General features: G+C 46.0%; 2 protein-coding genes across 3 annotated transcripts in view; both read left to right on the plus strand.

Annotated features, from left to right (window-relative positions):
* Window positions 1-652, plus strand: part of LOC136425215 (collectin-10-like) — a 1,480-nt gene extending 828 nt beyond the window's left edge. The window contains exons 3-4 of the mRNA XM_066414011.1: window positions 1-92; window positions 633-652. The exon at window positions 1-92 is cut by the window's left edge and continues 111 nt beyond it. Of these exons, the coding sequence (XP_066270108.1) occupies window positions 1-92; window positions 633-652 (112 nt within the window). The remainder of the gene's footprint in view (window positions 93-632) is intronic.
* Window positions 653-5,070: 4,418 nt separating this feature from the next.
* On the plus strand, window positions 5,071-15,590 carry LOC136425677 (uncharacterized). 2 transcript variants are annotated; one of them, XM_066414615.1, is made up of 8 exons: window positions 5,071-5,617; window positions 7,805-8,992; window positions 9,474-9,689; window positions 10,906-11,129; window positions 12,164-12,355; window positions 13,231-13,365; window positions 14,525-14,876; window positions 15,418-15,590. In XM_066414615.1, exons 2-8 carry the CDS (start codon window positions 7,867-7,869, stop codon window positions 15,486-15,488), a joined length of 2,316 nt encoding a protein of 771 aa, XP_066270712.1. In that variant the 5' UTR covers window positions 5,071-5,617; window positions 7,805-7,866; the 3' UTR covers window positions 15,489-15,590. The 2 variants fall into 2 exon arrangements, with proteins under 2 accessions (XP_066270712.1, XP_066270711.1); XM_066414614.1 differs by having other exon boundaries at window positions 5,072-5,617; window positions 9,459-9,689.
* The last annotated feature ends 362 nt before the right edge of the window (window positions 15,591-15,952 follow it).

The following is a 15,952-nucleotide window of genomic DNA, read 5'->3' on the forward strand; positions in this document are numbered from 1 at the left end:
CCGGGACTGCGTCACTCTGTGGAGGACCCGCAGGCGAGCTCGCTGGGACATCAAGAACTGCGCCGCCCGCCTCCCGTACATCTGCCAGCTCGGTGAGTAGGGCTTAATCTATAGTGCGTTGATGAAGGTTAGACATCAAGATAATAAGATACGCCAAAAATAGTTACTCAAGCAACTGGATAAGATTTTGAAACAGTCAGACGTTTCACACAGCATCCGCTGTCTTTCGTCAGTGACTAAGGACAGATCTGGCAACTAGGCTTTATACCAAAACTCTGACTAGATATATATGTTAATGAAGGGAAGACAATTTCAGATGGTTCAATAGAATTGTAAGTTAAGGCAAGGTTGTATGCTAATAAATAAATTAGCTCCTGTTGTTTTAGGAGCTAATGTTATTCGTCGGGGGGGGGGTGTACATGTATATATTCTCAGGCAACTGGATATATTCCCAATTCCATCTACTTGCATGTAACTGTTTTCTAGCGTCATTCAGTTCAGTTACGGCATCTAGTACCTTCAGTGACCTACCAGGGTCATCATTTGCAGGGTAAGGCTATTTTGCTTGGGCATTTCCATAGTTCACTTTTATGTCGTTCACATTTGCTTACGAGTGTCTCCATCTCTTACAGGCAGCAGCGGCGGTAAGTAGGACGGTGACGTAGGGTGACGTCACTACATCGCTATGACGTCACAAAATCTCTCTGACGTCATTGCGTCTCCGTGAAGTCAGAACATCTTATGCATATATTTGGAAGCTTATGATGTAATATGATAGGCACATATCAAATTCATGGAACACAGAACAAGTCGCACATGTGCGGCATCACCAATTCAATACCCTGGTTCTCTCGTCAGACCTCTGATTTTGATCTCATTGTCAATAAGCATAACACTTAATGTAAAACAGGTTAGGACCTAAGTTAAACCACCACAAAATACCCTCAGTCTTTTTATTAGTGTCATTATGGAGTATGGTATATCTATATACATCTATATAAACTACGCACAAAAAGTTTGGAAACTTTACTTTGATTGATCATATTTCCATTGTTTTTTTTATCAATTTCAATGTATTATATATCGTTGGAAAGCTTGTGTAATTTCCTTTCCTATGATACCCTACTCATTATAATTGCAATCTAATGGAGCGAGCACCAGGCCTGCTTACGCGAGTGGGTTGTAGAAAAAAAGTGCCCAAATTTCCATAATAGTGTCAAACACCTATAGCGCAGCGCCAAACCCATTAGTGGTGGTGTCGTCCAAATCGTGAATGGAACAGTGTGTGGTGGAATGTTATGTTCACAGCTACAGATAAGAGAAGGTTTATTTCGACTGTTGGATGGGTAAATTAAAGTGTTGGGGCGGCGAGGAGAACCCTATGCTGACTGTTACACAGATAGACTGACTGTTTGTTGGGGTCAGTGTTATAGTGTGAGGCAGTACAACGCTAACTGCCAGCGGAAAAAAAAACAGGCCAATCATCCTAAGCAACTTCGATGTGTCGATATAGAGACACCTTTCTCCATCCAGTCACATTTCCAAGATCCTTATCTCTGCAATATGATTATGAGACTGGGTGCCATTCTGCAAGATGATAGTGCACGTCCATACAGAATGAGTCTGTGAGAGTCATTTCAGACCACCTCCAGTACCTATGCAGTAATACAGAGGATAGAATGGCCCTCCTGCAGCCCAGATCTCAACAACAATTGAACACAGTCTCAGACTCTGTGATCACTGATCAGCTTGGGCAAGCTGTGCATGCAGTTGTGATCAACAGAAAAACACTGGTCGACCTGCGACGACTCCTTGTGGAAGAATAGCCAGGGGCCGCGTACCAAAACTGGTGACAAGCATGAGGAGGATGTGCCGGGCTGTGTAGTCAGTATTAAGCCACCCTCATCATAACTGAGGCTCCTTTACGCATTTTGTTTTGGATGAAGACTACCCTTGGCTTTCATATTAATGTGTTTTGTTGGTTCAAGTTTCACATCACCCTCGTACAAAAGCCACGTGCTACCAGCAGAAGACAAAATACTGAATTGAGCGTTTTACATTAGTAGGGTAATTTGGGCACTTTTTTTATGAGACTCGCTCGCATAAGCAGGTCTGGTGCTCGTTGTATTAATTTACAACAATAATAAGTTAAGTATCATGGGAAAGAAAATCAAAAAAGCTTTTCAATGATATATAAATCATTGAAATTGATCAAGAAACAACGTAGATATGATCGACCAAAGTTAAGTTTCCGAACTTTTTGTGCGTAGTTTATATCTATATATCTATATCTATATATATAGATATCACAACAATTTCTCACCTGGAATCATTTGGGTTCTGAAAAACAAACACTCTGGATAATTTGTCGCCATGAAAATAGAGATAAGCAATGCTTACTTTAGACAACCGTTTTCTAACGTGTACTGTATGTAGCAGCAATTTTCGATGTTTTCACAGCAAAATGTATGTTCTTTATATTACAGGTGTATTATATCATGGTGTATTATCTGAGGTAGTATTATCTGCTTGTGTGGTAGACTTGCAACATATTCGTGTCTTCCTAGTTATAAAGTTATTCAAATGTATCAGATTCAGACTTGTGCTCGAATACTTAGATAACAACTTCTACCATCAGAGAGTAGATAGAACTTGAGCCTGGTGTGGCGGAGGCGGGGTCCCTCTCCCAGCTCAAATGTAAACTGGCGAGGGCCGGGCTGCTTCGCATCACACCCCCACACGCTCTTCTATATTAGCGTAACATCACCAACACAGTAAACCCAGTCCACCTTTGCAGACACAAAATCGGTTGCTGATGTTCCTCATATTGACTCATTTTTCTATGTTAATTTGTACCGGTGACTTGTTTGAAACTAACACATGCCGAACTGTTAATAATCCCATTTTCATGGAGCGTTTTGTGTGTAGAAACGGTTTGCAGTTATGTAGTGATGAGAATAGTTATACTATTATCATATCATATTCTTCATGATATTTATAATCTGGTGTATTATGTTTGAGTGGTAAACTTACACTTGTAACATACTCTTGTGCTTCTGATGATAAAGGTACCAATACTTTTATATAATAATTAGACTTGTTTGGTATGAAGTGTTTGGTGTGTAGAAACGATTAATAGATAATTTTGTTGTTGATAACAAAACATTGTTGAACTGTATATATTTATATATATATGGCTTGGTATAAGAAGTGGATTGCAAAACCTCTAACACCCAAAAAAATAAAAAAAACTGTGAAGGAAAAATGTTGTCTGTTTTTCCTTTTTTTTACACACTGGTCTCACAGATGTTTAGTTAAGAGAGTTTGTTTGCAGCCACTTGTCCTCGGGCTAATTGCAACATAAAACAATGAGCAGAAAAAAGTACACAGACAGCACAACTTAGCAATAGTGACAAGTAGAACAATCGACTTACGGCAGCAGAAGTATTTATCCGAGACCCCCTGGTCAATAGTAGTTCGTCAAACGCAAACACACATACACACACACCCAAAACAATACCTCAATTTTTATGGAGGTAATAAGGAAATACTCCCCATTGAGACATTTACATCCTGCAGTCTGAGGGGTGAAATGACCCCCATAACTACGGATTAAACACATAAAAGTCCGGGCCGTCCATCCGCTTGAACAATTGCAAGGTAGTTGACTTAGCTCAATTTATTTGGTAACTATTTATATCCAGGAGGAACAATGAATTTATTGGGTAATTCAATAGTACAAGCTTGCCCTTGACGTGCTTACACCTTAAATCCTTCAGAGCAGTACTCGGTAGACGATACCATGGTCCCTTCTGAATCAAAGATGTACAGTAATTGCCAACACAAAAATTGGAGTTACCAAAATTTTCGACTGATCAGCTCCAGTCTTTGTCAAGGAATGAGCAATCCACTGCTTCTGTGACGTCGCGTTATGCAGATAGAACACATGACTCAGTGACCAGTGAATGATATGTTGCAGAATGTCTATGGCGCCCCCCGTCTCTGTTGAGGGATGGTTGTAAAGCCTATAATAAGGTGGTCCCTTGACCCTGCGAAGTGTAATTTGATATTCTTAAAACAGTCGTGAAAGTGTCGTGCGAAATTCAGCTGTCCTGTGACTGTCGCATACATAGAGTCTTGTCGACAATCTGTTCTAACTCACGCTGAACCAACCGATAAATAAATACATAAATAATTCTGTTCTGAACTCAGGGTCGTGTGGTGTAAGGACAGTGACTTTCAGGGCGTTTGGTCCAGAACCCAGCGGTCCCAGGTTCGAATCCACCTGACGCCGCCGGTGTTGTGCCTTTGGGAAAGGCACTTTACACGACTTTTCTCACTCCACCCAGGTGTAGAAATGGGTTATTGTTCTCTGTACGTGGCATTGTTGAAATAAGTTATGAATGTTATGAAAAACTTGAGTGCGGAGCCACATCGTCCTTGTCTGTCAAAAAGTGAAGAAGAAAAAAGAATCCCCCGACGCCATCGATGCTGTGCCCTTGGGAAAGGCACTTGACACGACTTTCTTTACTCAACCCAGGTGTAAAATAGTACCTGTATGTGACACTATTAAAGCAGGTAATACAAGCTTCAGTGCAGTGCCAAATAGTCCTTGTTTCCTAGGACAAAACAAGTACTGCGTTTGTTTGTCCAAATGTGATAAGAAAAAAAGTGAAGTCATCTCGCCAAAAGTCCTAGGACGAAACAAGTAGGGCGAATGTGAATTATGGGACCGGGCCTACGTAGTAAATTCTTCGGGCGTTCTTTTGTTCCTAGTTGCGGAGAATTTGTTTATTCTGGACGCGACAAGACAACTTAAGAAGTAGAACCTCAACTTCTTTATAGCTGTTTGCCTTAGATCAACTTCAAACCTTTAGAATAATAAATCAGGAAACCTCCTGGCCGAGACTATGCACGCAGCAGCCTTGGTCTATGCAATAACCCTTTCTAATGATTAGTGTAAAGTTCGCCTAACCCTGTAGGGTGTAGTTATATAATTTACGGTCCGTGGTGACGTAGAACCAATTGACGACCCCCGCGCCCGAAATATGGGCTCCTACACGCACTCGTGTTTACACCGTGTAACCGCCGAGGCGATGGTCGGTGCGACGCTCCCCTGGCCCCGAGGAGTGTGATTTGCAGGCCTCGGTGACGTAGAATCTGCCGTACAACCCCCGGGCCAGAAATGCTAGTGAGCCGAGATGGCAGCCCTTCTCTACATGTACACGAAGTAGTGTTTACACCGTAGCGCCGCCTCAGTGTTGGTCGGCACGACCCTCTCCTGACCCCGCCGGGGGCAATTTACAGACCCCGGTGACGTAGAGCCCGTCGGACGACTCCTCGCGCCAGAATTAATCCGAGAAGGAAGCCCTTCTCTGCACCTACACGTTCTAGTGTTTACACCGTAGAGCCGCCGCAGTGTTGGCCGGTACGACGCTCCCCTGACCCCGAGGAGCGTACTTAACAGGCCCCGGTGACGTAGAACCCGTCGAACGACTATCCACGCCAGAATTAGCTCCCGTCGGCAAGCCGCTAAATACCGCCGTGCTGTGGACAGACCGACACGGTTGAGTGCTGAGGGACGCGCCGCCATAACAAGACCTGTCCCGACAACAAGGTAGGGCTGCAACATACCACAACCTTTATTATGAGGGTCTTTGCACCCACGACACATTTACGACATTCGTAGGACGATCGCGGATGTGCCGTACAAGATTCAGCCGTCTTGTAACGTAAAACAAGCTTGTTTTGAATCCGTACGTGGACGATTGTCGGTTCTGTTATGGTCTCTCTCAAAACCGTACCTGTCCTATCGACACTGTAGGACTTAAGTTCATCCCAAAAGCTATTTCCGCTAGTCTTCAGAAGGCTTCTTAGGCTGCTTTGACTACAAATGTGTATCTCTGACAGACAATTCCAATGTCGTACTTCTGTGTTCATGTTTAATTAGACATAGACATAAAAACAACGCATAAATATGAACTTATCGACTAGGATTACATTGAAGTTTAGAACAGAGGGACTGTGTGTGTGTTCTATATATTTGAGTGCTTGTCTGTGTGTCTATATCTATGTCTCTCCGTATGTTGGTGTGTCCGTGTCTCTGTCAGTGTTTCTCTGTGTGTGTACTTGTCTGTTTGTCTGTGTGTCCGACTGTGTGTTTCTACGATGCCCAATATGCAGTGTTTTCAAACATACTCGGTGATTCTATTTTTGCCTGTGGGACTAGCTAGAAGGTTCGCCTGTTTGACTGTCTACAGTTTTCTCAGTGCCATTGTTGGAGTCGTAATTTCGTTACGTTTCCGTATTGTACCTGTAGATTTAACTAATATCGTCTAGCGCGGGGGGGGGGGGGTGTCAGAGTAACAGACTCGTCCTTCTAGTTGTGTCTCTTTATGATGAAGTGGTAACTAATTAGGCAGAAGTAAGTAAATGATTAAGAAGTACAAGAACACACATGATGCAAAACTTAATTTTAATTATTGTTTCACCTAGCTTCATTTTGTGGTCTAAAAGATTCTTCAAGGTGATGTCAATTTTGGGTAACTTATATTATTTACTGATTTGTTTGCTTCTCTGTGGCGAGTCTTAGATACCTTGTTAACGTTACCCACTCCACCCCCACCAAAAGATTCGTTAAGTTCATAATCAGATTTCTCCTATGCTTTACATTGGCCGTGCATCTGATTGAGTTACTGTTAGGAAACGGCGAACAATTGTTGACCGGCCTTTTCTATGAATGTTTACTCTCTTCCACGAATGAAGCCGTTAATCACGTTACTTGATATGCTCACTGATCCCCACAGTACAGCCTTCGACTGGGTTAATGCGTGATGGTATCAGTCTTTCTCTGTTCTCCTATTGATACAATAAACATTGCAGACAGACACAGCTATGACGTGCCCGAATGGCGTTGACGTTACAATCAAAGTTCTTTACACGAACGCACACACACGAACATACACACACACAGCCACACACACACACACTCTCTCTCTCTCGCACTCACACACACATACATACACACAAAAACACACAGAAACACACATACACAGAAACACACACACACACACAGAAACACAAACATATATACACATGACGCACACGTGACACATACGTGACACACACAAACCCATACATACATGCATATACACATACATGATACATATATACATACGGGGGCTATGTGATATGAAATATAAGACGTTGTCCAGACTTTAAGTGCCTTCCGCTATCACGCAGGTAAACTCTGACAGGCGGAACATCAAACGAACGCCCGCAGGTGAGAAAAGGTGTACAACACCTGTAAACTTCCGATCCGGTCTGCTGAGCGTGGCTGACGTACAGGTGTGACTGCGCACACGTTTTACGCTGTCCTGAACTTACCTGGGCACTTCTTTCTGACACCTGTCCCCTTGTGTCTACTTACTCTGGGGGTAGGTCAGACCCTGAAATCTACGAAGGCCCAATACGACATTCTTCGCGGCCCTCGAGCACTCCCCTCCCCCACCACCATAATATCCATGTATGCATAGCAGGAGCGACTCGGAAATCTACGAAGGCCCAAAGGTACAAACTTCGCAGCATCCTAGTAGTTCCCCCTCATTACCATTTACACATACTCAGGGTTTTTAAAGCAGGATAAATTCTGAAATGTACGAAGGCCCAAAACTACTCAATTTCTTTCTACCGGAAATTGTTGTGAAAACAATATTACGTATCTCTAAGAAGGTGCTCCCAAGTCTGTTGCCAAAGTTGCTTTGCTTGCATGTTACAATGAAACAGTGCGTTATTCCCGTTTCAGGAGGACTAAAACAGATAACCCACTATAGACATGCAACTTTATACAACAAGCAAAACGTTATAATGGCCAGCCCGGAGCCTGAACCATGGGGAGGGAAAATCATCCGCTACAAGAAACTGGCTTCTGTAGAGAGTGAAGAGATTGGGAACGAGTCGAGCAGCTCCGAAGAAGACCTACGGACGAGAATCACAAATTTGGGGCAAAACGGGACCGGAACAGACAGAGAACGAGGGTACGACGAAACCGGAACTGACGGGAAACGAGACCGCTCCGCGGTGAATGCCGGGAGCGCTGAGCGCCTGGCCCTGGACGCGGCTAGCGTGGCGGTGGACACCTGGGAACGAGGGAACGTGCCCAAGTCTCCTGACCAGTGGTCGTCTGCGCGCTCCTCATTGGTCTGGGAAGAGGAGGAAGAGGAAGCAACGGATGAGTCATCGGAGACGGAGAAGCCGGCGGTCACCATGAACGAGCGCCTCCCGGCGGACGTGCGCCTCCCTGCACCCCCGGTGCACAGGAAAGCCTACAACAGGCCGCTGGAGCCGTTAGAGGGGAGTAGCAGCTCCTGCAGCAGCCTGGTCCCTCCGTACCGCGCCCCTGTCCGCGTCGAGCAGAACTGCAGGCGGCCCGCTGAGCCAGTCAGAATTGAACTGCCCGAGGAACGAGTGAACACCCGACGGCCCGAAGGACTGACCAATGGCGAACCTCCCCGGGAACGTGCTGACCCTATGTGGCCTGATGGGCCCTCTGATCACAGGGAACGAGTCAGTATCGAGATGCCGGACGAAGTGGTGATTTCCAGCGGTCCCAGCGATCGGGTCGTGGCTGCCATTCCCGATGAAGTCTTTATCACCGAGCAGCCCAAGGACCGAGTTGGCACAAGGCCTGGGGAACGAGACGGTACTGGCCATGGAGTGCCCTGGACACGAGTCAGTAGTGGTGGACCAAAAGAAAGAGTCGTGGAGGAACCGCTCCGAGGGTTAGTCAGCATGGCAAGGTCAGCGTCACATTCCAGTACCGGACGTCCCAGGGTACGAGAGGCACACTCCAGTACCGGAAGTCCCAGGGTACGAGAGGCACACTCCAGTGCCGGAAGTCCAAGGGTACGAGTTACCTCTACACCGATCGGAAGCGGAGATACGGAGCCAATCACAGACTGCAGAGAGGGCGGCAATAACGCACCGCCAAAAGGTACCATGATTCAATTATTAACTTCTTGAAAACTCATTTTTATGAATGGCATCATTACGTAAGCATCACCAGACAAGTGTTTACAATGATGAAAAGTTTGTTTTTCTTCAAAGTAACAAAAAGATGAAGAGAGAGTAACGCTGCACTCAAGTTGTGATTAAAGTTTATATGTTGATTTTAGTTATAACTGGTTTAGATTTGATTACATTCGTACAGCAAGAGAATTTGCTACCAAACCTAGTACTGACCCACTCTTCCGATACAGACGGGGGGCGATACGGACTGTTAAGCATGTACGTCACAGTTACACTGACGTCACTTTTCTGGAGGTTGTAGCGGGTCAGTACAAGACCGAGAAGACCTAAATTTCAGCCCAAATCTCTCTCTTTCTTAAAGCTTAATGGATGAACCTATTAAAAAATCGTATATGTGGGAAGTGATATCAAGGTCCTACGTTGGTGACCAGTCACCTTTTCTACAGAAGCGCCCTCTAGCGGTTCCAGCCAGGCGCTGTCGCCGCTGCGGTGGGACACGCACCTGCCGAGCGCCGCGCGGGCTGGCGACCCGCTGGGGTACTGCATCTACGCGCGCAGCATCGCCGAGATCGTCACGGACAAGAACACCGAGATGCCGCTCACCGTGGGCATATACGGCGGCTGGGGCATGGGCAAGACGTATCTGCTCGGCAAGATGAAAGGTAAGGTATCACTTACACGGGTATACGCAGGCGTATACGGCTGGGGCATGGGCAAGACCTATATACTCGGCAAGATGAAAGGTAAGGTATGCCCATAGACATATACGGGGGTTTATACGTAGGCGTATACGGCAGCTAGGGCATGGGCAAGACGTATCTGCTCGGCAAGATGAAAGGTAAGGTATCACTTACACGGATATACGCATGCGTATACGGCTGGGGCATGGGCAAGACCTATATACTCGGCAAGATGAAAGGTAAGGTATGCCCATAGACATATACGGGGGTTTATACGTAGGCGTATACGGCAGCTAGGGCATGGGCAAGACGTATCTGCTCGGCAAGATGAAGGGTAAGGTATCACTTACACGGGTATACGCAGGTGTATACGGCGGCTGGGGTATAGGCAAGACGTATCTGCTCGGCAAGATGAAAGGTTAGATCTCACTTACACGGGTATACGCAGGCGTATACGGCGGCTGAGGCATGGGCAAGACGTATCTGCTCGGCAAGATGAAAGGTAAGATATCACTTTTACGGGTATACGCAGGCGTATGCGGCTGGGGCATGGGCAAGACGTATCTGCTCGGCAAGATGAATGGTAAGATGGCCACAGGCCTATATGGGAGTATATACGTAGGCATATACGGTGGTTGGGGCATGGGCAAGGCGTATCTACTCGGCAAGATGAAAGGTAAAATATGCCGATAGGCATATATCGGGGTATATACGTAGGCATATACGTCAGCGGGGGCATGGGCAAGACCTGTCTGCTCGGCAAGATGAAAGGTAGCATGATCTTACTAGAAGTATATTCGTTTAGTTCATGACAAACTCACATTGGCGGCATATACGTAATCTGAGCTCTCAAGTGTCCATTTCACCCGTATGGGACGGCTTGGGCACAGGCAAGACGTATCTGTTTGCAGGAAGTAAAGCACAATTCTGGTGGATGAAAATACGCGTATAAACCGGACCTCTGGGAAGAACGGCCTGGGCCGACAGGGCATTTCCAGCCTAAATAAAGGATATTGATTGATTGGTTGATTGATTGACTGATTGACCGATTGACTGATTGATCGATTGATTGACTGATTGATTCATTAATTGATTCACTGATTTATTGATCTATTGATCTATTGATTTATCGATTTGTCGGTTTATTGATTTATTGATTTATTGATATGTTGCTTATTTGCTTGATTGTTTGATACAGAAACGGTGGACAAAATCATCGAGGAGAAGAGAGCGGAACACGCTGAGTACGTGAAAGGGGAAGTTGACGGGGTGGAACAGAACAAGACCCGCGGGCAGAAGACGCGCCGGTTCCCGCCCGTCCTATTCTACGTCCTGCTGGCGCTGGGCCTGACGTGTCTGGGCGCGACCGTCGCCTGCGCTTTCCTCTTCGACCGGGTGTGGGTCGTGTTCCTTGTCGGCACGGTGGGTCCAGATAAGGCCTGTTGGTTTAGTTGTACACGTACTTATTTACTTATTATTTTAGACTTATGTTTTGTACTGATTGTATTGTGTTATCCATGGCCCCACTGCAAAGCAGTGTATAGTGCACTGAGTTGGGCCACCCTGGCTAAATAAAACAGAAACAAACAAACAAACAAACAAACAAACAAATTAACAAGACTAAACTTTTTGTCCAACACTGTAAGAGAAATCGGGACTTACCCCAAATTTTCGGTTGACTCCATCAACCCTGTTCACGGAATGAACCCGGCTACTGCAACGTGACGTCAGCGACTTACTTAGTATACTTATTTTGGTCGAGCTCCCGCTCGAACCAAACTTGAAAGCTAAGATTCTCCACTCGACCCTATGTTCCATCAGGGACTGGATTTCCTTTACTTCAGTAAGGTTGGTGTCGGCTCTTAGCTTGTCGATGAAGGTGCCTTTTGGTCTTCCACGGCTTCTCTTCCCTTTTGTAGGCTCCCATAACACTAGTCTGGAGGCTATGATTGTTTAGTTGTAGACACTTGTGTTATTTAGTATCTTTGCTTCGGTGGGTCCCGGGTTCAAAACCACTGATAAACGGCCCTTAGGAAAGGCATTTTACACGTCTTTCCTCAATCTACCCAAGTATGAATGGGTACCTGACTTCGCTTGAGGTATTGAGGTCAACTGCTGGCACCGAATGGCAGCCACCCAGATCCTTTCAACAGTTCAACAAAGAGCACGAGTGGAGCAAATATGTATCTGTTGTGTATTATGCCATTGCAAACCCTGCAGCAATTCAGCACTAGATATAGAAAGGCTGCCATTGCACAGGTAATTTCTGACCAATAAAGCATGATCATTTCTGTAATACAGAAAAAATAACTGAATGTAACGAAATGTTTCATGTGGTGTCGTTCGTGATTGTAAACCCTGCACCAGTTCAGCACTAGTATAGAAAGGCTGCCATTGCACAGGTAATTTCTGACCAGTAAAGCATTATCATTCTTATGTGTAACGAAATGTTTCAGGTGGTGGCGTTCATTCTCCTGGTGGCGACGGTGGTGCACGGGTTCCGGCGGCGGATCCTGGGCTGCTGCACCGAGAGAGTCGCCCTGCTACAGAAGTCCAACCCCATGCACTGGATGGTCGGCATCTACCTGGAATGGGTGAAACCGCCGAACATGGCGGAAAAGCCGCAGGACAACAGTCTACAGTATGAGGTAAGGGTCACCCTACTCTTCAACACATCTCTAACTACTCTTCAATCTATCTCTACCACTTAAGATAGACCCCCCCTCCCCACTGGCATGGCGGAAAAGCCGCAGGACAACAGCCTACAGTACGAGGTAAGGGTCACTCTACACTTCAACACATCTCTAACCACTCTTCAATCTATCTCTACCACTTAAGGTAGACCCCCCTCCCCACTGGCATGGCGGAAAAGCCGCAGGACAACAGCCTACAGTATGAGGTAAGGGTCACTCTGCTCTTCCACATATCCCTAACCACTCTTCAATCTATCCGTAGCGCTTAAGAAAGACCCCCCCTCCCCAAACCACAGGACAGCAGCCTACAGTACGAGGTAAGGACAAACCCTACACTTCTCCATGGTACAGCGAAAACAGGGGGTGATAGCCGTCCAACTCTTCAACCTATAGCGATCACGTACGATAGACCCCCTCCTAAATATAATGGACAAACCACAGCACGGTACAGCTTACAGTATGAGGTAAGGACCGCCCCTACCCTTCACAACGACACCGCGAAAACAGGGGTTGGTAGCCGTATTGATGCGAGAACCGTCTAACCCTTCGACATGCCTCTGCTTAGATAGACCCCCCTCCCAACATGGCGGAGCTGTAGACTATTCCAAGGCACATTAATATTGTTGTAGTTTAAACATTTGCATGCCAGTATATGTTTCGGTTGTTTCAGAAGAAAGTAGATGCAGCCTTACCGATGGATATTTCGAATTCAGTCTTCTTAATTGAAGAAGAATGACCATTTTCCTTTCACCTATGGCCCACTCTTGGAGTCACATGTCCGCAATCGTGGCGTTTTTTTTCAAACCTAAATTAATTTCCTGTCTCTCCAGGTGATCTGGGTACACTTCAACGCCTGGGAGTTCTCCGGCTGCAAGGTATTGTGGGCCGGCATCGTCACCACGCTGTGTGACGCCATCGAGGAAAAGGTCGGCAGCAGGCCGGCAAGGTTCTTCCGGGTCATCCAGGTGAGTTGACGTCACTTCCGCTGTATGTCGAACGTGTGGGTTAGTTGTATTGTGGTAGGAAAGTGGCTGTTCAGATGAACTTGGTCCAAAATAGTCCAACTAACCTTTATCTAAACAGGACGCTGGGCGATACTAGCTTCAAATTCTAGTCATGTTGGACCATCTTTCAGAAAGCTCTGATTATAATGACAGTTTGGAAATCAGCCCAGTTGAAAGGGACCAGTCAAGATCGATATTAAATAGATAAATACTATTAGACAAAAGTCTACTATGCCTTGTATGCTCCATGTCATCACGATGTTCGTCTTTCATTTTCCCTGAAGTGAGTTGTAACACCCCCCCCCCCCCCCCTTACAGGACCAGTTCAATGGAGGTATTCAAGATTGATAAATAGATGCAATTAGATATCATAAATAAAACAGTCTTCTATGCGTTGTATCCTCCATGTCATCACGATGTATGTTGTTTGCCTGGCTCTTTCCCAGAAGCAAGCTGTTTGCATTTCTCTCAATGAAGTGGGGTCGTGTAGCGTAACGGCAGGATTTCCGACTCAGAACCAAGGTGCCCCGGGTTCGAATCCCCTACTGCCACCGATCTTGCGCCCTTGGGAAAAAGGCACTTTACACGACTTTCCTCATCGCCCACCCAAGTGTAAAAATCGGGTACATCAGCAATAGCTGCCTGTGTCCCACGTGTATTGCACTGTTGCAGTTCCAATAAAATCTAAATCCAAAATCCAGCTGAAGCTTTAACCAAAGGTACCCCCCTCCTCCCCAGGGCCAGTTGAATGGAGGCGGGAAAAAGGCCTTGTTCAGGCGCGCCTGGTTCAAACTGCTGCTGTCGGCGGTGGGTGTCGTCATCCTGGTGGTGATAGTTCTGATCCTCGTCTTTAGTCCCCGGTGTAGCGTTGTTTATGTGTTGTTCACGTGTTGTTCACGTGTTGTTCACGCGTTGTTCACGTGTTTTAGGGCCAGCTGAATGGAGGCGGGAAAAAGGCCTTGTTCAGGCGCGCCTGGTTCAAACTGCTGCTGTCGGCGGTGGGTGTCGTCATCCTGGTGGTGATAGTTCTGATCCTCGTCTTTAGTCCCCGGTGTAGCGTTGTTTATGTGTTGTTCACGTGTTGTTCACGTGTTGTTCACGCGTTGTTCACGTGTTTTAGGGCCAGCTGAATGGAGGCGGGAAAAAGGCCCTGTTCAGGCGCGCCTGGTTCAAACTGCTGCTGTCGGCGGTGGGTGTCGTCATCCTGGTGGTGATAGTTCTGATCCTCGTCTTTAGTCCCCGGTGTAGCGTTGTTTATGTGTTGTTCACGTGTTGTTCACGTGTTGTTCACGTGTTGTTCACGCGTTGTTCACGTGTTTTAGGGCCAGCTGAATGGAGGCGGGAAAAAGGCCCTGTTCAGGCGCGCCTGGTTCAAACTGCTGCTGTCGGCGGTGGGTGTCGTCATCCTGGTGGTGATCGTCCTGACCCTCGTGTTCTCCGGGGGCGCGGAGGAACTGGACAAGTTCATGCAGGTACTCAAATGATCATATGTTGTATGTTGTAGAAATTGTATATTGTTGTACCATAAATATGTAATGATATATGTTGATAGAGTTATTAGGACTCAAATGACTGTGTATCTCTGCTATATTGTATCTGACCCTTACCTCTTCCCTCATGACCTTAATGAAAAGCGGCCTGCGTGCCGATTTGAGATTATCATGAATAAACAAAGGTTTAAAAAAAAATGATGATTGGATATTGAAGTATTTGCGAGTCCCAAATTTGGCTGATTTTATATCCCCCCTCGTCCCGACTCCAATATCCTGTTTTCTACCAGCTAACGTGGGGGAGTTATAGTTTGCGGAAAAGAAATTATTTTTCTATTCTTTGATTCAACACTGTGCAGCCTGGCTATCGAACTGAAAAATGACTTCTTCGGCATTAGATTTTACCCAAACCAAAGAAATGTCAGTACGGAACTCAGATTGACGTCAATACACGCACAAGTGTGATCTGGCCCGAATGATAAAACCTCAGCCACATTTATAACATGTCGAATCTGAATCTCAGGGTCCACAGATCAAAGCTATAATCGGCTCCATCACCGGTTTCCTGGGTCTCGGGATCGTCGTGCATCTTAGAAAGGGGGTCGACATCGTCAAGAACATGGCCACGTCTCAGAAAGAGAAGCTGGACGCACAGATGAAGAAACCAGACTTCGCCGAGCAGCTAGGATTCATGTCAGAGGTTTGTTTTTGCTTCTTGTTTGTTTGTTTGTTTGTCTGTTTGTTTAGACATCCGTTAGCACGTGACATCAAAGATGCCGGGAAGTTGGTTTCACCCTCTGACCAGCTGCTGACGTCATGTGCCTATAAGGTCACGTGAGCAAAGAGTCTTGTCGGTTGAATCTGAAAAATGCTCCGGTAGAAGATTTGAATGAAAACTTATAATCCCGCTCTTTTGGTCCTTGATGAAAGCTGAAATTTTTCAATAAATGGAGAAAATTGACGAGTTTGCTTTTTGTATGGTGTACAGACGTCAATAATGTGACCATTCATACAAAATAGATAAACTTTTATGTGTATTTTTCTCCAGGTGAAGTCTG

Source organism: Branchiostoma lanceolatum, chromosome 19, assembly GCF_035083965.1.
Source record: "Branchiostoma lanceolatum isolate klBraLanc5 chromosome 19, klBraLanc5.hap2, whole genome shotgun sequence".
NCBI classification, from domain to species: domain Eukaryota; kingdom Metazoa; phylum Chordata; class Leptocardii; order Amphioxiformes; family Branchiostomatidae; genus Branchiostoma; species Branchiostoma lanceolatum.

Bases quoted from the DNA above. Each gene is read 5' to 3' on its own strand.
- LOC136425677 (XM_066414614.1), top strand. From the start codon at position 7,867: ATGGCCAGCCCGGAGCCTGAACCATGGGGAGGGAAAATCATCCGCTAC. The intron at 9,690-10,905 runs GTAAGGTATCAC...TGTTTGATACAG, and splicing joins TCTGCTCGGCAAGATGAAAG to AAACGGTGGACAAAATCATC. The intron at 12,356-13,230 runs GTAAGGGTCACC...CTGTCTCTCCAG, and splicing joins ACAACAGTCTACAGTATGAG to GTGATCTGGGTACACTTCAA.